Raw genomic sequence first — 24,452 nt, 5'->3', positions numbered from 1 at the left:
ATTCATGCACACAAAGAGTAAGGAAGCTACTTGCCTGTCACATACAGCAGGGGAGAAATCCCAACTTTGAGGTTTCAGCAAAGGACTTCAATATTTCAGGAGTCATTCTGCCAGTGCACACGCTTGTTTTTCAGAAAAAAAGAGGGCTGAAGTACATTTGCACCAAACACAAACCTGACTGCTGGGCACAACAAAGGCCCACACAGAGCCTCCACGCTGCTGTGGCCCTACAGGACAGCCAGCCCACCAAAACCTCCCCACACGGGGCAACAAGTCCCAGACTTGTGCACACTTCAGAAGTAATCCAGACAAACCTTTGTACTTCCTAGAGCAGGCAGAAAACAATCCCAGGCTTCTCGGCTCCTGTTATTTGCTCGTTTCCTGTAATTTGAGATGAACGAACGCTGCCAGTTTCACTTGCCACGTGCTCTGGTGTTTGGCATTCGGCTTGCTCTGAGAGCTGCTCACTCACTAGATTTAATTTCCCCGTGTTTCTAGGTTTTCCAGGACACAACCTAGAAGCTGCTAGTCACGAAAGCTGACATTTACCAGGCACTCTTGTTAATGGAGCAAAGGTTGCACGTGATATTCCTGGGTGCCATCAGAGCACAGAGGGAGAAGAGATGGTTAAAAAGGATGAACCTCAAAGCAGCTCAGCCCTGCCAGGCAGATGTAGTAATGAGCACGGTGACACTGCCAGGAGCACGCTCCTGAGGTGACATGGAAGACTGTTCCATCAGAGTGTGCTGCAAGGGCAGGGAGAGAAGCCACAGGGCTCCCTGAAACACGTCCCTCAGAAGCCTCTCCATAATACACACATTATGCTGAAGGTCTTCAGGCACAAGCGGAGAGCGGCTAAGATTGCACAGATTGCAGGTATTAACAAGAATGGGATGTGTGAACTACTCGAAATCCAGCAGCAGATATTTAATCCTTCCTTTTCAATGCCTGGATTTGAAAAGCCTTGGAACAATGCTTTCCCTATGCTGGGCTCATCTCTAAGAGACAAAAGGGAATCTGGAGCAAGCCTGCTCTTCCCTGCACAGCCCACGCACCTGGCTGCCCTGGAAGCCAGGAGTCCTTCAGAAACCTGCGGGCAGCTGCTCAGTTGTATTCCCTGGGGTCCAGCTGAGACAGCCGGTCATCCTCTACCTCTGTCACCCAAATTGACAGGGCAGCCACTAGCCAAACCCTCTGCTACAACCATCTATAACCACCTCCAATGTCACACAGGAAGCCTCCATGGGGAAGAAACACAGTTAAGTACATCCATCCTTTGGAAATGATCAAGAACGGTTGAAACATCTTTGCACCATTAGCTTGGCGAGAAAGAACCAGTATGTTACACCTTTGGTGGCAATTTAAGAGCTTCTGGGGATTCAGATGCTGGAACAGAGGACATATAAACAGCAGGAGATCATTTCCATAATGAAGTTTCTTCACAACTCCCTCTCCATTTGTCATTAGATAAGTGCACAGCACATCCTAATTCACCCTTATTTTCCACTGATTCTCTCCTGTGTTTTGCACAGATCAGACTGAATTCAGCCCTGACCAGGCAAACAGGAGCAACTACTGACTTTGGATGAGTTTCTCTCCTTTAGAGCAAGGCCATTCATGTGGCCTGAGGCCAAAATAAACTACTACGTTTCGCTCAGTGATACATAAACCCTGCAGTGAGCTAATATTTACATCCATTAACTGCTTGTAAGAACACACTCCTTTCAGCGGTCTCAGAGCCAGTAGGTCTGTTCCCATGAGCAAGGTATCTAGAATCCCCATATTCTGCCTGCTAGGATGGAAATTCTCATTTCTTTTTCTACCTAGCTATGAAGTCAGAAGTCCTGCACAGCTTGATTTACCTCTGGTTCATTCCAGGCTCTCCAGAGATTTTATCAGTGGAGACAGACACAGAGCTTGTCAGATTACAGCAATTTCTCCATTACTGGAATGGGAATCGTTTCGCCTCAGCCCTGGCTGCTCTGACACTTTATGAAATCCACAGGGCACTGAACCACAGGCTGGCTGAGGAGAGCAGACAACCTCCTCGATGCCCTGACCACCCCAGCACTTAAAAGCTGAAAGACCCCCTTCAATGCTGCTAGAACTGCGATGCTTTACTTACATGGCCCAAAAAGCTGTGACGTGCCCCAAAGAGAAAGGTGTTCACAGAACAGTCCCGTTATCACGCAGTGTGGTCATTTATCCCCAGAAGCACAACATGTTTCTGCCCGTGACATCAGGAAAAGAGCATTGCACCCATTTTGTCGCAGACAGAAGAGGTGGGTTTTGTAATGCTGTAAGAAATCGCACTAAAACCCACCCGCTCTTACCAGGAACAGAAGGATTTTTCCTCAGCCTTTTCCAGCAACCTGCTTCTTTGTTTCGTGACACCGGAAAGCATGTTGTAATTTTACCAGTACGTGACAACAGCAGCAGTGACTGGTTAACTTCTTGCACAATTTGGTATCACTGCCTGCAAAACCAGCACCCCCGGCTGCAACTGAGGAGCCAGAAATCAGGGAGTGCAAACCCCAAACTGCGCTGGTGGGGCTCCCCCACCTGTGTTCACCCAAATTGGTCACAGACCTCAGCTCCGGCACACAGGCAAATTGCACAAAAAGCAAACCCTAACGGGAGCCAGGAATAAATCAGCGAGCAGAGGAGCATACTGGCTCAGAAATCACACAGCAGCTAGACAGCAGGTAATCAGAGAAGCCAGAAGAAGGCTGGAGAGCTCAGATACATCCTCAGCACTCCAGGAACTTCTCACGAGACCAATATACTCTGAAGTGTTCTTAATGCCTCCATAAATTAACATGTTAATAATAATTCATAGAGCAGTTGGGGAAAACAATTCACCACCGGCGTTAAGAATCCTATTAAGGAATTTATTTTCTTTTTGTTTCTGAGTGCTTTCTTCTTCAAACTTTCACCTTCCACCTTGTCCACTACTGGGCAAGAAAGAAAAGGAGCAGGGGGAGCATGGTCATGGTGGGGTCTCCTGTTCTCAAAACCAAGGTGGTAGAGAGGGTTGGTTTTGCATTTGATACTGACCAAAAGCAGACTTACTGTCACCGAAACACATGGTGTTTTCATATAAAACATTTTTTTAAAACACCTTTCCCAAACAGATATAAGTGAGGGATTGTTCACTATTGCCTTTAGCAGCATGGACCCCACAAAGCCTCTGCTTTTTCCCACCAACTGTAAAAACAAAGACATATCAAACAATTAATGAAGAGAGCTGCTCTCAAAGTAGCTACTGTACACTTGTTCTTAAAGACAACCCTACTAATTCTACAGAACAATGCCATATTTTAAGAAACTGCCTTTGCCCCTTCTAACTACAGGCACCCAGAGAGATCTGACAGCCTTTTTCCTTTTCACTGAAGTCACACTACTGTACACAGAACAAAAGCACCCTTCAAAACATAGCCACTAAGTGCTCTGGCTGAAAGGGCATTTAAAATAAAACAGTTGTTGGGAAGAGGGGAAAAAATAAAACTGCTCTGGTCATTTGAATGGTGTTACATATTTTTCATTATGTAATTCTGTCCCAAGCCCCTCTGAGTCAAAGGGATTTGAGAATACAGCACTGGCTCTAAGAAGAGGGATGCTGACATCGGAAGACAAACTAAAAACAGAGTAGGCCAGCTTCAGAGTTGCTTTGTTTCTAAACTCAATAGGTTTGGGGCTCTTCGGGGCACCAGTAAGGGAACAAACTTCTGGGCTGATGCTGCCAGGGCTGCAAAGCACGCCTCAGCAAGAGAGCCCCACTCCCTTTGCTGGCAGGCAAGTTGGCTGTGCAGTGCCGTGCTGCATAGTGGGGCCAGCATGCAGGAGACAGGCAGGGCTCCTCTGCTCCCATGTCACCGTGTGAGCATGAGCCCAGGGTCCCTGCATCCTCCTACAGTGCTGAAGAAGGCTGCTTGATGCATTTACTGTGTTTCTTATGTGTACAACCAAAGCAAAATTTAGAGAACCCAAAAGGCAGACAAAGGGTATCTGCAGCTGCCTCTGCAGCCTAAGTAACAGAAAGAGAAAAACACTGAGTGGGAAAAGGCTTTTCAGCCTCCAGGGAACATTTTTGCTTTTCAGTACGTTTAGGACCAAGGCAGACAATAGGGGGGATTATTGTAGCATAAAGCTTGGTGCCACTTAGCTGGGACTTGCACAGCTCACGCTGCCCCTGCCTCTCCTCCCAAGGCCATTGGGGTGCTGAGCTGCACCAGCCTCTGCTACAGAGTCAGGGTTTCCACTCTTATCCCTGCCCGAAGCAAAGCCACTCCTGCAGTGAGTTTGCCAGCCCCTTGGAAAGCCCTCCCAAGCAATGTAACATTACACTGAAGCCCCTGGAGACATGAGTTGAAGGACACATGACAGGTTTTGGAAGTCCAGCCTTCCCTCTCCAGGATGAAGCAGCACATTTATCAACATTAAACCAGCAGTGGTTTGATAATGACCACCACAAGCAGCTGAGCACACTTTCTCTGCTCTCTCACAAGCTTTGTCTCATCACTTCAAACACAGGCCCACTGACCAACAAAGGGTCCCAAATGCTCTCCTTCAAAAAATATTTGCATCTCTCCTAAGTGCAGGGAGCCCATTTTGCAGCAGCTCCATGAGCCAGGCACATTTTGGCAGGCTGTGCCAGGGCTAAACCCATCCCTCAGCCAGGGACAAGCACAAGAGCAGCAAGCATGACCCAGTCAGCACATCTTGGGTGACGCATCCGCTGTGGAGACTGCGAGACCAACACGGAAATCCCACTTTTACCACAAGCTTTGCATATTACCCATGGTTGTCCCTGTAGACCTTCCACCCCCCGGTTTTCCCATCCTCAGAAACTCACCAGGTAATTGCGCACCTGACAGCAGAGCAGGCTGAAAGCATTTCCTTCTGAGGTGTTTCTCATACAAAGGCAATTTATGCCATCAAAAACAAAGGAAACAGATTTGGGCAGACAAACTTTCTCTACCAGCTAAAATCACAGCAACAATTACACGCTCGCTTTTGCAGAGAGGGGAAGCAAAGGAAACTAGTGGGAGTCAGATGGAAAGCTGCCCTGGTGAGACAGCTCCCCTGCTGCTAGCACAAAGCATCTTCTGTCCTCTCTGGCCAGAGCTGGTCTCATTACACCATCTCTGGAAGCACTGGGAGCTACAGCACTCACACTCAGCTTTACAGCAACTACTCCCCACCCAACCAAAAATTAATGAAACAAACCTATTAAATCTGACCTGGAAGCGATCTTCTCGGTCAGTAGCTCAGCCAGCTCCTTGTCAGCTCTCAGTCACGACACCAGCTAGTGGCACAACACCAGGCTAGCAGGGCAGCAGCCTGCTAGGTTCGAGCATCCCATGCCCTGCCTGAGATCCCAGGGGAAAGCCAGGCCCACAGGAGCCCTCACAGGAGTCCCATGCACCTGCCTCTGGTGCTTGGCAGCCAACCCAAAGGAAAGCTGGAGCTCACTGCCCTGCCTAAAGCCAGCCTGCCTACACAAAGGACATCAGAGCGGGAGGAAGGAAGGATTTCATTTCCTCCTGCACGTCATCCTAAAGCTGTGCTGTCCTGAAAGAACACAATCCTTTCATCACCTTGATTTTAAGGACATCCTTTGAGGTAAGACGTATTGACCTCAAGAAACATTTTTTCTTCCGCTTTTTTTTGACAGCAAATGTACCATCCTGTGGATGAACACAACGCAGAGGTGCATCACCCTAGGGGTCACACAGGGAAGCGGGGACAGAACAACTCCCAGGCTATTTCTGCTGCAACCCAGCAAAGCAAACTGCAGCAGCAAGGTGCCTATCGAAGGCTGGCCAAAAGCTCCAGTGAGCAGAGAGCAGCCTCGAGCTCAGAGGCTCAGGGGAAAGTGGGAAGAGGTTTCCCAGGAGCAAGTCATTTCTGGGAGCTTTCTGGTGGTGCAGGCTTTGGCTCCAGCAATGTTAATCTGGTTGGGTCACAGGTGACAACCAAGCAGGAAATTTGTGATGTATTATTGACATTTAGATACCATCTCCTGGAGTCCTTTCAGCTCCAAAGACTTAAAGCTAATAAGCAGAATTCAGAGGAAGTGGCCATTTACACACACCCACACACACACACACCAAGAAATGAAAAGGGAAAATGACCCAGACAGGCGAAGAGGAAAAGAGAGGTATTGAAGATACATCTGGAGAAAGCCAGCATTGCCACTTTTCCTTTTCAGTTCTTGCGGGGTCCTCTCAGGGCTTGGCAAAGCAGAAGTGCTACAGATCCTACACACTGCTCTGCTGGAGCCCAGGGTGCCACCGATTATACTCTGGCAGCTGCTTAGCAGGCAGAGCACAGTGCATTTCATACATTTAAAATAAACTAGTTCAATAATCCAGCATCTCTCAGAAATGTATGCACACCTGGACAGGACAAATAAACAGCTGTGACTGTTACAGAGAGATCTGTGGAGTGGGCTGAAGAGGGACAGGCTGAGCCACAGCTATGAAATCAAACGGCACAGATTACTAATGCATACATGCTGGCCACCAAACAGTTCAAACACCAATCTACAAGAGCACTTCTGTGCTCAGGCAAAAGGTATCCAGCCAAGATTTTCTATTTTTTAAGTCTGAATAGCCAGGGAATGAAAAGCTTCCAACAGAGCTTCAAAGAGAGCTGAGACCTTCCGCGAAGCCAGACAATGCTTCTATTTTAGATGGCGATGTTATAGTGAAAGAAGAGCTCCAAGAAACACTCGTGTGCTGCCCCAGCAGAAAATAAACTGACAAACTAATCTTTGCACAGGAAAAAATAAAAATAAAAATAAATCTGCAACCAATGTGGCTTAAAGACCTGGGGAAAGTTAAGGAATTCAGATTCCTCCCCCTCTTCAAGAGCCCTGGTGAGCTCCTGTGGAATATCTGGAGACATCTGAGAATGAGCATTTCGTTTATACTTTCTTCCCCTTGACCTTTTTAATGGCTTTTAGATGTAGGCAATGCCACTGCCTTCCTTAAGAGGTTACTCCACTCTCCATATGAATACAGCAGCACATCCACACTGCACAACAGAGCACCCAGCAGCAGTCCCCAGCTTGCTCAGCCCAAGGCTTTAAACCCAGAGCAGAATGCAGACCCGGGCAGGTCCCTCAGCTGGGCTTACCGTCTCTCATAGGAGCAGCTTGGGACTCTCAGACCCAGAACAGCTTTCCCAACAGCATCTCCTTCTAAGCACAGCAAGTGCTTGGCTCCAAATGCCAGGGAACAGCAGTGTCTTTGCACAGCCCACCCGTCACAACAGGGACTGCACAAGCTCTGCTAAGCACTAGCTGCAATAAGCACTCAATATCAAAAAAATAAAAATAAAAGCACTCTCTTTAAGATCAAGCACTTACTGCCAGGTACATACCTGTTCTTTCACTTTGCCTCCTTCCCTTTATACCCCTCAGTGCTTGCAGACCACATTCCCAGGATGGCTACTCAGCTCCAGCCTCTTTCCCATTTCATTTCCCACAGCAGGCAAAAAACCCCAAGCACCCTGAGGCACAACGCAACATCTCACTTCCCCTTCCAAGCAACCTTCGTACTGTGTGATTACCACAATCCCCCCCTCCCATGCAGACTGCAGTATTTCCAACACTACAGACAGGCTTACCCACACTGCTGCTAAGGGGTGAAAAGCTGGTCTCTAACTCTACCTACAGCATAAGGAAAGATTTTCCTCAGGTGACTCCATTTATCTTGGGATGAGCAAGATATTCAAGGGTAAAAGCAAGCCAGCTGAGATTTTTCATTCTCAAATTTGGACCACACAGGGTTTCCACACCTGACACTTCTTTTAATCAGGTTAATTTAATTGCATTTAGCCTTATGATAGGCTGGTCCCTACAGAGAACTTGCTTGGGCTCTGTCTGTACCAACCCCAGACTTCAAACCACAGCACCCTGAAGTTTTGAGTCCAGCAGCCTCCTGCAAGGCTCTCCTGTCTGCTCCGTGATCCCAGCACCTACAGGGTGGGAAGGCCAAGAGGGAGCTGCAGGCAGCAGCAAGCTGTGATTGTCATCGGTATTAATTATTTGGGGAGAATGTGATCTCTTGAGGGCAATGAATTCATTTCTCCAGCTGAATGACAAACAAAAGGCAATATAAGCACTGCTGACATTTCTAAAGGAGCGGTGACACGAGGAAATACCACTACACATTAAAAACCCTACTGCAAAGGGCTAAAACACTGAAAAGTCTCCAACGCCGTCTTTTTTGAGCTCTCTTAATGCCTGGAAATGGGTACCTCAATATTCTCAAAGCTGCACTGACCCCTGCCCTGGGCTGGTCCATTGCCACGAGGAAGCAACTGCTGAGTGCCCTTGGAAAGTTGGGTTGAGTTTCCCTCTTGCTCTTTGATACTTCTTGTCAACAATTACAAAGTCATCACACCTGGTAGGCAAGGAAAAAAGGCTCATAGAGGGGAAATGTTGCCCACCTGGGTAGCCACAGCATGGACCATTCAGTAGGACTGGCATGCCAGGCTGCTAGGTGTGGCTCTTCTGTGTGATGGAAGAAGAGGGCACTGCAAACCTGGAGAAAAGCATTTCCCTTCTCTGCAGCCTCCTAGGGAGCCAGATTAAGCAGGGTCTCCCTAAAGTCCCCACTGCAGTGCCAGACAGAACCAGGGAGGTGGAAAAAAGAGAAAATGCACTGAGGCTGTGGCTGGTTTTGCTTGATGGAGGAGGAGGGAAGACAACCCATGGGGTTTCAACTGTAACAGGCACAATTTGCTGGAGTGACACATTCTGGGATTGTGCAGCACACCAGTGCTTGTCTGGAGAGGTTGGGTGCCCTACTAGCCCCTTGCAGCCTGCCACCATTATCGTGTTAGGCAGCAACATGTATCTCCTCCCATTATCAGGATCCCTTTTGTAAACATGGGCTGGAAGGTGGTAGTACTTGGGGGTGGGGAGGGGTAGGCAGCTATATCCCAGCAGAACAAATCCAATTACATATATTAGAGTGAATTCGTACAGCCTTCTTGTTCAGGATAAGTATTTTCTACAGATCCTGGAGCTTTGAATCAACAAACTGCTGATCAACATGTGTAGGTGGGGCCCTGGATGTTACCACAGTGGGATGGAGGTGAGGTTATTTTAATTCTGGTTCTTGGTGAAATTTGCTTTTTGCAGTAAGGTTTGCTTAAGGAAAAAAGAAAAGAGAGAGTGGAATTTTGGGCTCCCACCCCTGTGCTGTGCTCCTGTTAGTCCCTAACGCTGAAGTTTTTAAATAGTCCACTAGTTTAGCATACCAATATGAGTATCTGGTTAATCTACATGAAGCCTACAGAGCCATTTATCACTGCGTGTAGTGTATGAAAAGATGTAGTGCCTCCCTGATAATCAGGCATCAGGTAGTGTACAAACGGCTGTCCCCTGAATTGAAGACATTAGCAGAGGCTCCTAAAATCTGTGCCTCCGTTTCCCTAGCCACATTTATAACAGCCTCTCCCCACCTCGCACCACAGCTGTGCGTCTTAATGTCTCTAAAATGCTTAGAGATGCTGAGATGAAAGATGACATATGAGTGCAAAGTATAGATTAATTCCCCAGGCTCAGCAGCCACTGGAGCTGATGGGGATAAATGTACCACATACCCACCACAGAAAACTTGGGTTTGAGCCTGTCTTAAACAGTAAGTACTTAAGCAGCAGTTCCCTTGGAACAAGTCCTCTTTGGCTGGGCACTGGGAGCCCCAGCAGGCAGGAAACACAGAAATGCAATATATGACTATGAAAAATAGATGCCTTTCCAGAATAAAGCCTCAAACCTGTTTCTATAGAATTTGGTAGTGAGATTTCAACTCATTTCAGTAGGAGTACAACAGAGCTGTTCAGGTTTATCAGCCAATGTGTTAAGAACGTGGCCAAACATAATTTGAAAAGCTATTTCCATTTCTGTTTGTTTTTTAAATGATTAAAAATCCAGTTTAAATATTGCAAGGAAAACTTGAAATTGAGCAAGATAAGTTCTGGCTTCCTTCCGAGTAGAAGGCAAACCCCAAAATGCTACCGCAGATCTAACAGATGGGAATTATTTTTCACTCTTTAAAAGTCTCATTCCTTTGCTCTGAGATTAACTGTAATTAGCTCATTATTTACATGTAGGACAAAAGGTAAAACATAAAGAAAGGCAATTGCGACCACAAATAACAGGCAGAAAAAGGCAAAAAATAAGTAAAAACTCCCTCTAAGAAGAAAGTGTCACATCTTTCTCACCAAGCAACATAATTGTTATAAATATCGAGTTAAACAGCTCCGCAGCATCCTGTCAGCACTAAGGATAAACATTTAGGTCACAGCTTTGCAAGCTTTTACACACAAGTTGACTGAACATAGAAGAATCGTTCTCTGGAGATCTGAAAATACCACATGAGTAGACAGGATCAGGCCTAAGAGAGCCAAGATATTCCATTGCACTTTTATGTCAGTAATGAAAGGGATTAAGCAAAACTGGAAGGAAAAAAAAAAAAAAAAAAAAACACAATACAGCAGCTTTTCTAGTTAGAGACAGAGATATTAAAAGTTGCGTGTTTTGTTTTTGTTTTTTAGTTTTTGTTTTTTTTTTTAAGTCCTCTTCTAATTCTGATAACACCTCTGCTCACTCAAGCTGAAGAGATTTCTATTCTAAATTATTTGTGCGAGGGTGTGATTCGCTGCCTCCCAGCTGCACCACAAAACTGTCCGTGGAGCTGCCTGCCCAGGCAGTTACCCACCTCTTCATGGGGTATCTCCCGGCAGAGCCCCAAGCTGACCGTGTTAAACAGTAAGGTTTGCCCAGCCGTGGTAAGCGAGATGTTAGTGGTAAAGAGCAAAGGAGCTCAATGGCAGGCAGTCTCAAATAGCTCCGCACCAACTGGGCACCCTCCTGTGGCAGCTTGGGGATGCCTGCAGCTATGATGGATGTAGGGTGGGAGTGCAGGACCCCGCAGTTCTCCTTCTCAGGCACCTCCCAGCACCTGGAAAGAGCTATTTAGCTCTGGAAGACCCTGCTCCAGGTGCGATTTCCAGGGTAAAGGGTCTCTGCTCCCAGGAAAAGCCTCCTCCGATCCCTGACACAGCCCAGGACGCAAACCAATTTCTTATTGTCTGCCCATACTGCCCTACACACAGCCTTTAGGTTAGCAGCCCCTTTTTGTTAACACACGTAGATCAAAAAGGACTCTGTGAGAATTAATGTAAGGTTTTCCTATAAATATGGAGTGCAAGAAGCAGGAGGAAAGAAGAAGGAAAGCAAGCAGATACACATGACACCAGGACCTTGGCTCTGCTCACCACAGAAGGTAAGAATGGGAATAATTCTCCCCGATTTACTGATACACAAAAGTGAAGCTCTGGCTCCCTTACACTTTCCTGTTCTTTTCCTAATGCTCTCTCAGACTTCTATCTTCAGCCAGTTATCCTTGCTGCAATTTTGTTAAAACTGTAATTGGATAATCTCCCAGACCCCAGGGAAACCCTTTGTCAGAGGAATTCCTACGGAGGTAGCTCCTGTTTGATAAAATTGAGAGCTGATAAATGAAGAAGGGACTGACTGAAGAAACGATTCTTTGTTCATAGTAGAAATCCTGTTTTACTAGCAACTATTTGTAAGGAACCCTATAACAAAATATGTGTGCTTGTACATTCATGTTCTTGTATTTTATTTTCTATCAAATAAGACTCTAAATCTACAAATATCAGGATTTCTCTATGCTTCTCATTGGGAATTTGGACCTCAGCCTGTGCACTTACTACCCTTGACCTCAGAGATCCCAAAGGCATAGGCACCTCTGGAGCTAATTTCCCCAAATCCGTTTCCTTTTTGCACTCTGAGTGTACACATGGCTCAGTCGCACGCAAAAGCCCCACGTGTAACAAAACTTTGGTGAGAAACATGAGATGAGCCTTCTGCTTTGCAAACACACTGGAGAGGAGGGAGGAGAAACCCTAAAACACCTCCCAGAACACGAAGCGCTTTTGTTCTAGTTTTACAGCGACCAAATCTCAGCCATCCGTTCTGCTGCTGGTGGAGCCGAACGAAGCGGTTACAAACAGCGTGGGGAAGGAAACCCACCGGTCCCCGAGCTACACCCAGCCCACAGGGTTTCATCGAGGAAGTCAGCTCAAGCGTGGCAAACACAACTGCAGGCTCTGCTTTCCTCCTGCTCTGCAGCTGGCCCACCCTGCACAGCCGGAGGGCCACCAGCTCTCACCTGCCAGGCACAGCTCGTGGGGACACCAAAATCCATCCGCTGTGGCAAGAGAAGGGCTGGGGAGGAAGGAGGAGCGCAGGCAATGTCTGAACTGCAAGCTTCGCTATAGAAAGTGTTTCAGTTCCCAGATAACGTGGCGCTGTTCACAGATTTCAGCTTATATAGGCTTTTCCATATATCTATTTTTATTCCCGAAGCATTCCCGGTTGCTGTATGATGAAAAAGAAGGATTGGACAGCGCGGATGCTCTCAGCTATCTGAACACGTTCACATGCTGGTTGTAATCTTCCTAACTGTGCACCTTGCTGATGCTACCTGTGCTCTGAGAGCCAAGCCAGGACACTCCTTGGCCGTGCTGCCAGCTGCAGTGGCCATCTCCATGGCAAGTTTTTGCAAGTCAGAGCCTTGCCGAAAAGGGAGGGCATTTGACAACAGTGGGGAACCTGGGACAGATGGGAAAAGACATATGAATCGTGTGCCTGCCAAAATAGCCAGCATAAAAATCCAAACATAATAAGTGAGAGGAAAGAAGAAAGAATAATAATAATTAAAAAAGCATGGTCTTGCCTCTTTTTCTGTGGGAGCAAAACGCTTCTTCCCTGGTGCTGGCATCTGGCACATGCTGGCTTTGGAGGAACAGAGCTGGGATAAGCTTTCCCTCCACCTCCTCCTTCCCATACGCATATTTATGAGCACAACATTAGAGCACCAGGGCCAGTGAGGAGGCATTCCCACCCCTCCACATTTCCAGGCATCATCTAACCTCCTACCACACTGCTCACCCACCCCCCTGAAATCTCTCCCACCTACACAATCCTTCCAAGCTCATCAGGGTGACTTGGCCCAGGTATGAGCCTGCTGTAGCCCAGACCTGGCAGCACTCATCCCCGTTGCACACCAGCAGCACTCAGATGCAGGATACCTGCACAGACCTCAAAGATGGGGAAGGAGAGAGCCCAGACATGTTCAGACACAAACTTTCCTTCACCGACTCTCAGAGAGACCAAGCACAGACAGATTTAAGCAAGTACAGCTCTTCCTATGCACTGTGTAGACACTGAACTCAAGCTACACCCAGAAACATGGAAAGAAAGTCACAGGGCTTCATGCATGTAAACCTGCCCTCTGCTTGCATGCTAGCACTTTGTTAGCAGCTTAACCTCTTGTCCCACAGCTCCGTGTTCCACCTCCATGCAGCAGCTTCTACCTTCCCAGCTTACTGCTTCCACCATGCCAGGTCCTCACAGCCTTATTTCCCAAGCCCATAAATATCCTGCAACTCAAACCATCCAGAAATGGAATGAAGACTGCTGTGGAAAGGATGCTGCGAGTGACTCGAATCACTCTACACCAAATCCAGGTAAGGAGGACATCGGGTTTTAGAGCTTAACCCTCTCAGCTCGCCCTTCCCTGCTCACCACAGCCAAGCAGGCAATGGGGGCAGAAATCTGGGCAATGAACGCTCCCACCAGAAAGTCCTTGGGCTCGAGTGATGCTCTCTCCATGCAAGCAGGAGAGACTCTTCCTGCACGGAACACAATACTGCACGTAAATCTTCTGGAGCTGCCAAAAGCAACCTGTTATAAATGGCCCTCTAAGTTATGAGATATGGACTCTCCACTGCACGGTTCATAAATAATACTCCGAGCCCTCTGTGTATGGAATCGTAAGTTCTGTGACAGCTCGCTTATCTGAGGGAGGACACGGTTAAAAATGGAGCTTCAGGAAAATACTACTTTTTAATTACATAGCAAATAATAAAATAAAAAAAAAGATAAGAAGCTTGCTGCGATCTCCCAAATCCAGAAATAAAACCCCTTTCATATCTTTCCTATGACAACAAAACTAAATGTATTTAATAAGAAAAGAAGATCCATAAAAGAAAACATTTTTTTTTCCATGCATGATAACCAGCTATTCACAAAGCAGAGGCTGGGATGGAAAGAGAGAGTGTGCCTGTGAAAGTGTATTTATAATCTGGTGTTCAGCAGCATCTGAAGGCCCTGCGAACAGGATCCCGGTATGCTGAGCACCGAGCAGACACAGCCCGAGGAAGCAGCCTGAGGAACAAGCACTGCCACTGCACCGAGGGGAAGTGGCAGTGGCACAGAAAAGGGCCACCTGAAGAACTGGAGCCCCAATCGTTTCTTCTCCCCCCTGCCCTTCCAGGAAAGCATTCCCACCCGACCTATTTCCACCAGACCCCCTCCCAAAAACAGAAGGGCACACGCTGCCCCCAGCACACACCTGCCGCCAGCACCTGCTCACTTGCAGGCGCCTTCCTTGGACGTGTCCCTTCCACTTTATTTTCCTGCCACGGCTTGAAGCTGTCCCCTGTCCTCTCCCCCTTCCATTCTAACCGGAGAGACCACGTACCAGGCCGGTGCGTTTGCAATGCAGACGAAAATTAAAGTTGCGTTCATCGCTGGTTAATCCAAGCGCCCCTGGCGCAGAGGAGGGCCACCAGCGACCCGCTCCGCATTTCGGGCAGCGGGGCTCCCGCAGCTCGGCTCTACGCCTCCTTTAGCATCGGCTGCGTCCTCTGCCGAGGTGCAAATCCGGCAGCAGCACACGCCGCAGGGATCTTTCCTCTTCCCCTTGTCCCCTTGTCCCCGTGCTCCCGTCCCCCAGCCCGGCCCGGGGGCGCGGAGCTGCGGGTCCCTCCCGGCGGTTCCCACGGTGCGGAGACCTCGGGCTCCCCGTCGCCTTCCCGACCGCAGCGGAGTGTTTCCGCCTCTTTTTTTTTTTTTTTAGGGTTGATTTTCCCCCGCCGGGCCGGCCGAGAAGGGGCTGATTACCGGCGGCGCGCCGCGACCGTCCGCAACCACGCTGGAAACCGCCTCCTCCGCCCAAAACTTTCCCTCCGAGTACGGGAAGTTCACGGCCGGCCCGAGCCGAGCCGTGCCGAGCCGAGCCGTGCCGGGCCACCCTTCCTGTCCCGGCGCACAGTGGGGCTGCGCCTCCGTCCCGCTGCCCGCACCCTCGGGTCCCATCCCCTTCCCCATCCCCATCTCTATCCCCATCCCCATCTTTATCCCTATCCCCATCCCCATCTTTATCCCCATTCCCATCCCTTTTCCCATTCCCATCCCCATCTCTTTTCCCATCCCTGTCCCGTTCCCATCCCCGTCCCATTCCCATTCCCATCCCCATCCCCACGCGCGATCACCGTGGCTCACCTGCGCACGCGAAGAACGCGCGCCCCACGCGCGCCGCGCTCTCTCCTTCTTCTTCTCCCTCTTCCTCCTTCTCCTCCTCCTCCTCCTCTTCCTCGGCCCGCGCTCTCCAGCCCCGCCTCTCCGCTCGTTGCACCGGCGAGGAGGAGGCTCCGGGCCCCCCCCCAACCCCCCGGCCCGCGGGGGGCACTCGGCAGCAGCCGTGCTTGGGGACCCCGGGAGGGAGGCAGGGGGCTCGCAGCCAAGTCCCCGCCGCGTCCCTCCCGCAGCTGGCGGGGTCCTGCCGGCAGGAGGCGGGTGGCACGGCCACGCGTGGGCCAGGGCTCCCCCTCCTGGCCCGAGCTGCGCTCCCAGCCTGGAGCTGCTCGGGGGGGAGGAGGAGGCGCGGCCCCAGCGCTGCGGCAGCCCCCGAGGAAAGGAAAAAGGGCTGGGGGCGAAGGGGCTCCGTGCCTAGCCCCCTCTGCCCCCCGCAGAGCGTGGGGAGGGAAAGGGGCGTGGGTGGGAGCTGTGGCACCGTGCTGCAGGTGTTGAGGGAACATGCACGCTGTGCCAGGACGCTTGCAGGGGATGCTGTGGGTGCTGCTCCGCCAGTTTCCATCCCTGCATCTCCCCTTCCACATCCCCAGAGGCAGCCCCGCACACCCGGCCCCCAGCTCGCCGCCTGCAACACCGGCGCTTTTTGCCCCAGCCCTGCCCCAGGCACGGTGCTGGGTTGGTGATGAGCTTGAGTTTGCTCGTGGATGAGGAGGGAAGGCCTGAAGCAGACTCCTAGGGAAAGCACGGCGAGGCTGATGAGTGGAAGAAGAATTTGCAGAAATTGGGGTTGGCACTGTCTGTGGGACAATGGGGCAGCAATGACCAACGCAGCCTGTAGCTCAGGAGTGCCCTTACCATGGGCAGGGTCCAGAGCTCTCCCCCCTCGCAGGGTGGCCAGGAGGCTTCCGTCCTGCCAGCGAGTGACCTGGCTTAATTCATGCTTTTGTCACCTCTTGGCAGCCGGACAGCAAAGTGATGTGTCTGGACACAAAGCTGAGGAAACTTTTATCATTTCAAAGTGCTGCAGCGCTTCTTGGCACTGTTGGCTATGGCACTGCTTCCACCTTCGACTGAGTTTGAGATTTCTGTTGGTATCCCCAGGATGGGGCTCCAGGAGATCCAGGAGACTGAATGTCACTCTACCTGCTGAAGCTCCTCTGCAGCATACCTGACCCAGAGCGCAGAGCTTGGGCAGGAGCTTGCAGCAGCCTCGCACAGCCATCCCCACCTTCCCCTCGAGGCCACAGGAGGCACCACTGCATGCATCCTGCTGCTGTGAAAGGGGGGACTTGTCCTCGCCAGCCCACCCCAGCTCGTCACTGCAATTTCCCCCACCCCAAGGTTGGGCCACTGGGTGTGAAGGAGCTGCGGTGGGAGGCAGGAGCAGCTCTTCCTCTTGCACCTTCCTACCATTCCCTTACCAGGGCTCTGGAACAGCAAAATTAGGCAGAAAGCTTCTTGTCTCAGCATCTTTCTTGTCCCAGCGGTGAATGCCCTTGAAAAACTGCCTGCTTGGCTTTTGCTTAGAGTCAGCTCTACTCAAGCCACCTCTAACCCAATGCATCCCAGTGCCACAAGCAACTTGTTAAGTCAGAGCTCTGCATGGACTGATCTACCCCACTTGGAGCAGATTAATCTGTGTTTTGCCCTGTGCTCCAGGATCCAAGCTATCTTGTCTGGAACTACTTTAGGTATTCATACACTCAGCTGTGACACTGAATATGCACAAAACTGGAATGGCCAGGCACATTTCATGAGCTGCATTCTGCAGCATTTTTATGAAGAAATATAAGCTTAAAATCTGTTGAAACAAGACAGTCCACTTTTCTCACAGAAGATGAAATAACAAAAGGATTGCATATTTTAGTCAAGATATTTAATGCAGCTGTGGGAGTAGCTCAGCTGCTCTGCTGATTGTTAGAAGAATTAAATAATAATAATAACGCTACCTTGTTCTGTGCAATGTAATCCATCCATAGATACAGATCTCGGATAGGACATGTCATTATTCGCTTTTGGGAGGATCCAGGCACTGTTGCAATACTAGCACTGCAGGTTAACAGTCATTTACACAAATACCCTGAGAAATTCCCTCCATTCCAAACTCCTAGCCTGGCTCCATCAGTGCAAATTAGGGTTTTACCCCAATGTCATCAGTTTTCCCTGATGTTGACAGAAAGCTAGAATTCAACATTAGACGTCATTGAAAGGCTCACGAATTCAGGTTCAAGGCCAAGTTTCCAGGGAGTTTTAAGGCGACAGCTGATAGCAAAGCCCTGGGCCACACCTGCTTATTGTGTTTTCATAGGAAATGTTTCAGATTCTTATTTGCTTATAGATGAAAAAAAAAAAATCTGCAATTCCCTCCTGTAAAATGAGGGTAATATTGCTCAGTTGGGCTCAGGGCTTTCATAAGGATTATTTCTGTATTGCTATTTTTCTCCCATCTTTTCTCTATGCTTGTGAATGCTATTTCTGTGCAGGTTAAAATGCAACACAGTTACACCCCAGAGTGAATTGTACTACAATTTGAAGAGCAATTCAGTAAATAGAAAACATTTTTTAAGCACAAAAAAAGCAGCATTATGCCACAATTTTTGGGCAGAGAGCAAAAAGTAGCATTACTAAGTGAAACCACAGGGGGGGACTTAAATAGCAGCGGAATGTGTTGGTGTTTAGCCAGGACACTGGAGCTGCTGGCATTGCAACTGCAACAAAAATATTCCACAGAACTTCAGTAACAAGTGGCCAAATTGGGCCTTGGTTTGCTGCTGTTCTGCTATTCCTGTTGCTGATTTAGAGCTAGAAGCACACAAGGAGCATGGATCGTGCAGCCCACTTCTCTGTCGCATCAGACACTGTGGTGTGTGGTGTTTTCACAAAAGGGCCATGTTCCAACTTAAAAACAAGTTTTGTTTTCTGGCCACTACTCCTCCTGGGCAAATTTGACTGTCCATGTCCGTGATGAACAGAAACCTTTTTGTCATTCCATCTCCAGTTTGCTCCCTCACGTTCTGGCACCAGCACTGGCTCTCATTTCAGAAGCTGTTTTGCTCATGGCTCCTTACTCAGGGATTTTACAGAGATCAGAGATCATTTTCCCCCCAAGCTCCACAGGACTGGCTTTTCAATCTTCTTTCCTAAATGACTCTCCATTCACCTCAGACCTCTTCTCCGAATGTGCTCTCATTTAAATTAATCTCGAATTGCATATGGATGACCCAAAGCAGTTATAGCATTAAGTGGGAGGAGGTCTCACTGATGCTTTATACAACGATATTAAGATCCCCATTTCTCACTGAAATATCTCACCTGTTAATTCCACGACTGCATTTATCTTTCTGTAGCTAAGCCGTACTGGTGGCCTCATATTTCTCCTCCATTTTTACTTCCAGTGGTAAGTTCCCAGGCTAGATCAGAGTCTTGTTACTCTCCTCCTGTCAGTTCCCAATTCTCTTGTATCTGTCCCAGCTCCCAGCCTGCACACGGTTTTCTGGTTTGTTTGTTCTTAGCCAGCGTTTCTGATACCGGGAGATCAAGGCAGTTTTGTAACCTCTAAAAGACATGTTCATGCCTGTTACTTTACTCACACCCACCTAACCCATTTTTCCTCCTTCCCAGCTCAGGAAACAAGCCCTAGACTACATATAATTATAGTCTGTGTAGTTATAAATGAACGTGCCTTCTGTGTTTTACACCTACGTTTTAAAAGGCATTGAGAAGAGCATGCCTGATAACCTAAGATACAGGACACAGGAGAAACCGGAGAATGACAGACGTTGCTAACACAGCAGCGCACACACCTCCCATCTGCTTGTGTCAAGGAAGCTGAGGTTACCCACACACGCACGTAGGGATGGCTATTTTCTGCTGAGACCATTTTCTGGTGAGGAACCTGTGCTGGCTGTGCAAGCACATGTGGCTTTCCCGCAGATATCTGCTACTCTTTTACCAAAACACACAAAGAATTGCAATTGTTTTGGTGCCAGGTAATCTTCACTAACTTACACCAAGCGTTATTTGCCGTGTTGGCTATGTCCAGACCAGATCTCAAATCACCTCTCCCCTCAGTGAAGCATGTTGCGTGAGCCTCTGCAAAAGCCCTGCCGAGTGAGGAGGGCTTGGAAGCACAGCATCATTAGGAGTTTGCCTGCATTTATTCCTGGGGATGTAGCAAATAGCTGTTGTCCATGTTCATGTGCTAAACATCGTTAGTGTCTCTTCCTTTGCATTACCACGGTGGTAGCACTGCTAATGCAAACAGTTCGCAAAAGGAAACTTGACCTTACATGACTTGCACCTAAGTCCATTCAAATCTCTGTCACAAATGGTTTGATACTGCCTAAGGCCAGAGAGATTTTCCAGTCCTGTGAGTCTGTGTTTAACACAAACTAAAACCACTTCAATTCAGTGATGGAGAGGAATATCTTCTCATCCTGCCAAAAGGTTTTGACTTTTGGCAGGTATCTGACCCACCAGTACACACATAGGACACAGTTTGGGTTTAGGATGCCTGAACATCCTTCTGCACAGCTCATTGTATACAATCATGTATGATGTGTACAAACTGTCTGACAGTGGAGTTTGTAGGGACCCTTCAACTGGGTTGGAATTTCATTGGGCAAGAGTAGCGTCGGTCTCAACCAGCCTTTGAAGAAAGCCTCTAACCCGCAAATTAATTAGCTGCAGCTCACCTCGCTTGCTCACCGGTGCCAGCGAGAAGCAGCAGGCTGTCAGCAGATTAATAAAGCTAGATAGTCTGGATACAGCCTTGGCCGTCTAGACGATTCCCTACCGCTGGGTATTTCTACACAGAGCAGTCTCTGGAGTTGTTTTCAGACACCGTGCTTCTGTCTGACGGTTTGCTGACAGTGCTGTGCGCGACCATTGCAAAGGGAAAAGGTGCTGAAGTAACACACTGTCTCTCCTGAGTCAATGGAGCCGCTGAAAAGATCTAAGAAAAGAAGGAAAGGCCTTGGTACATCATGGTTTTATCTCATCTAACTGAAAAACCTCTCCCTGTTTTGACATATGCCTATGTAGATGTTTTGATGCTTTAATAGTCCTTTCAATAGTCTTTTATTCTGAGCACAACCCAGCTTTTCTGAGTAACTTTTCTGTCCCATAATGAACTGCAATGGTTATGGAAGAAAGAGAACATCATGTCTGGGAAATGAAAAAAAATTCCATTAGCACATTCCACAGACTTATTATAATCAATAATAGTTTATTTTTCCCCCTAAAAATGCAAGATCATCCTGCAGAATGGCCTTTTAAATCTTTGATTTCACTTCAGCACAGATGAAACAACATTAACCTTTAGACTTTCAGTTTATCTGTGCATAAGTTAAGGATTTCTTAAGGAAAACAATCCTTTTGTGTAACTCTGTGAAAGGTTACACAAGCAACAGAAGATTTTCGGAGCAAACTCAGAAACTGCAGAAAACCTTACAGGGTCCCTGGAGAGGGCAGCTGCAGGTTAGCAAGGCTTTGAGGTACAGAGGCAATAGGTCCCAAAACTGGGAATTCCTCCACATCAGGCTGGCATGTTTTAAACAAAGGGCAGGACCGTCTGCTAATGGAGCTGCAGTGGCTCATGCTGGTGGAGATTTCTGGCAATGCCCAGTGCTGTGGTTAGGCAGCATAACCATCGGCACAAAGAGTGATTCCTGGCATCCTTGCAGCTTGTTTCCCAGGCTAGTGTATTTCCAGGCACTTGAAAGTTCCTTTTTCTCTCAATAGCAGTGATCCATCATTATAAAAACGAGCATAACAGACAAAGCAAAATGGCTGGTTTTGCTCTAACTCCATTGACCTCACTGGATTTACATTAGACAGGACTTCAGAGTAATAAATTTGCATTTGTACAATTACCAAGAATGTGCTCTAATTCCTCCCAGCCCAAATGCTATTGATTTCCCGGGCACTGGAGCAGTGCAATGCAGCCCATGCAGCTGCAGAGGGCCAGCACCGTGCTGGTGCAGCTCGACAAGGGGTGCAGATGAACCCTGAACCCCCCACATTTATCCTCACCTCCTGAAGAACCAGGGAGGAAAGTTTCTGGAGCAGCCTCCTGGTAAGAGGCAGTAAAATAGCCTAACAGAGCGATCAATTTCTAAATGGAAATCAGTGGGATTATAAATGTCATCGTGAGCTCCATGAAAACACAGGGCAGGACTCAGAGATGCTTGCAGTAACTTCCAGTACAGGGTTTCCTCTTCTGTATTCAAGGGAAAATCAGCAGTGCTTAGTACTATATTCTTTCCTGTAGCATGAAGAGGAATTGAGCCAAAATTTGCCAAGGTGCAATAAATATTATTAGCCTCCTAGGGCATAACAAGGTTGGACAAAGTTTTTGAATGACTGGCTGAGCCACAGGAATATGTCATTAATTGTGGATGATATTCAGAGAGCAGCCTTAAAAATCAGCAGAGGAAGTATTCAGTTTGTGTGAAGAATGATGAAAGGATGCTGCCTGCGTGTGTGGGTACAGCAACCTACAGCTCTTACAGGAATGTGGGCACCTTTGAGGAAAAAGCTTTGGTTAGGGCAGTTAATTACTGCTATGTAATTTGACAAAAAAAGACTGAATTAAGTCAAGGAAAAACTGTTAGAAATACAGGCAGCCTTAAGACACAAGCCATACTTACGGTAACTCTTCTTTTTTGGAAGCAGATCACCCACCTGCCTCTTCCTTATGAAATGAGAGATCTTAAAGATCACTGAAGAGGAGGGAATCAAGAGCAATGCATTTGTTAGCAAGTCATAAATTTGCAGGGAGAAAGCGAGGGGAGCAGAAAAAGAATGAACTTGAATTTCACAAGGGCGCGAGGCGTCCTCAAACCTCGAGTTGCTCAGCTGGTGGCAAGAAGCCATCGGCTGGGAGAGGCAGAGTCGCAAGGCAGCCTCCGACACTGAGGTTCACAAGTCGTTAACCAGCGATGTGAAGATGTGCTCGACAGGCTGCAGGTTAAATGACCTCGTGGGTTCAACACTTACTTCTGATAATATGCTGGAGAAACTTCTGAGGAAGGTAATTGGCCGAAATGGAATTAACGATAAAGCCTACGATCACAGTTAACACTCCTGGGAACTTCTATTATTTTTTTTAGTTACATTGCCATGTCTTATTATGTCTTAGAGCATGGCACGGATGACAGGTCCTGAGTGAAATGAAGGCCTCTGACCATCCTCAGAAGGCCGAAGTTAGAGGACATTTCAAAGCAAGGTTACTCATCCCGATAAACATGAAATCTTCATCTAATCTGAAACAAAAGGTGTCCTTTCATGTATGTGCCACTCAACTCTTTTAAAAACCATTTAAAATACTTTAAATTTGCATTTTTTTACTTTAAGATTTGACTTCTATTTCCAGCACATTAAAATTCTCCCCTTCACTTCTTTTTAGTCAAAGCTCTTCACTGAATTCTTCTTCAGTTTATAAATAGTTTTGGTCCCTCTAAACCATCATTTTTTTGACTTTCATATTTCTAGGAAAAAAAAAAAAGAAAAAAAAAAAAGCTGCTATTATTAGTCACCTACAGCCTTCAAGATATTATCCAAAGAGTATTGTCAAACAACTTCTGTTCCACTGTTACTGGGAAGACACCCTATTGAATGGATATTTTTGCTTTGACCAGTCACTTGAGACAGGTTTCTCAACCCACAGTTGTGCAATCAGTTAGCAATTTGAGGCCAAAAATACCCTTAGAGTAATTTTTCAGTTTGCTCTGACACAGCTTGTGCTCCCAGCTGCCTTATTTTTTGTCTGAGCCCAAGTCACCATGCTTGGTGAATGACTCCTGTCCATAGGGCAGGGGATACACCTGAGATCCCACCCTGCTGGATGAGTGCTCCCATTTCTTGCTCTTGCCCCATCTGAGATGTAATTACAACCAATTTCATCTGTACTTAAGTCAGGTTTGGAGAATATTTAGCAAGCTCACGTTCTAAATAAAAGCTTTACCTTGCACTGGGTGACAGTTTTCTACAGAGAAGTCTCCTAGCAAGCCAATTAAACAACTTGTAATTTGGATTTCCTTGTGCGGGTAAATATGGCGCGCTGCAACTCTTTCCTTTCCCATGAGCTCTCTGCTCTACTGGTGAAAAAAAGAGACTTTCTTAAGCTTTTTACTCGATGAAATCACCTCACCTATCATTTACAGGCATGGAGTTCTTCTGCTCACACATGCTGTCAGTCGTTCTGTGGGGTTATTTCTCATGCAAACCAAAATAGTTCCTGATTTAAAATGTTCCTCAACCTGACTGTTCGTATGATAAATGACATAATGGAGTCGCATTCGTTAGCACCAGAAACAAACTCCAAAATAGAACCAGACAATTACTAAACAAACATTCTGTAATTATCTTTTCTTTCCTGGCCAGCTGAAAGATGAAGAGAGAAGCAATGTGTGGAGCTCATGATTAGAGCTGGTCATTTAGGCAAGAAAAAAATATCGGAGTCAAGCATATTTCATCAATCAGAGCATGGAAGGAGCTGGTTTCAACTGATGGGGCCAATATTGTGGCAGATGTTGATTGTTTCTCCTGGTGTTGACTCCCACTTTACGTTGACTTCCCTTTTTAAACATTTAATCTGTCTCCTACATAACATCATGCAATCTCCTCTGGCATATCTTCTTCTGACTTGCATTAATAATTGATTCCCTTGCTTTTAGGCATGCTCTTGGGCTGCAGCCATTACCAACACCTTGATATAAATCTTTGGACATGTCATACTTTATATCACGTTGTACATGCTTGAATACTACAATGAGGTGTTTGCAAGTAGGCACGTCCTCATAAGAACTGCAAGTCTTTTACAGACCTTTGTTAGTCCTCCTTTGGAGCTCATTAGTCCATTAACTGGAAACGTAATAGCCTTGTTCTGAGGCACACCATTATTTCAGTTACAGAATGACCATAATTAGGCTCGCTGTTTATTAGGATTTCATCATTTAGTCTGCAGATGGGAGCCTGTATAAATCTTAATTAAAAGAAAAATACTTGTTACTTAAACATG

General features: G+C 47.5%; 1 protein-coding gene and 1 long non-coding RNA gene across 18 annotated transcripts in view; one reads left to right on the top strand and one right to left on the bottom strand.

Annotated features, from left to right (window-relative positions):
- The window catches only part of IL1RAP (interleukin 1 receptor accessory protein), a 45,756-nt gene extending 30,083 nt beyond the window's left edge, over positions 1-15,673 (bottom strand). For 4 of the 15 annotated variants that reach the window (XM_068691623.1, XM_068691639.1, XM_068691640.1 and 1 more), the window contains exon 1: positions 8,295-8,455. In XM_068691623.1, the coding sequence (XP_068547724.1) occupies positions 8,295-8,440 (146 nt within the window). In that variant the 5' untranslated portion in view covers positions 8,441-8,455. The other 11 variants (XM_068691631.1, XM_068691630.1, XM_068691635.1 and 8 more) reach the window with 11 other exon arrangements.
- Positions 8,452-14,460, top strand: LOC137860869 (uncharacterized). 3 transcript variants are annotated; one of them, XR_011099235.1, is made up of 4 exons: positions 8,520-8,654; positions 9,033-9,110; positions 11,227-11,306; positions 11,992-14,460. It is a non-coding gene; the product is annotated as an uncharacterized lncRNA (long non-coding RNA). The 3 variants fall into 3 exon arrangements; XR_011099233.1 differs by having other exon boundaries at positions 8,452-9,110; XR_011099234.1 differs by having other exon boundaries at positions 8,601-9,110; positions 11,685-14,460.
- Positions 15,674-24,452: the final 8,779 nt, after the last annotated feature.

This window comes from Anas acuta, chromosome 9 (assembly GCF_963932015.1).
Source record: "Anas acuta chromosome 9, bAnaAcu1.1, whole genome shotgun sequence".
Classification (NCBI taxonomy): Eukaryota; Metazoa; Chordata; class Aves; order Anseriformes; family Anatidae; genus Anas; species Anas acuta.
The sequence above is the reverse complement of the archived record's forward strand: the minus strand, read 5'-3'. Positions and strand labels throughout refer to the sequence as shown.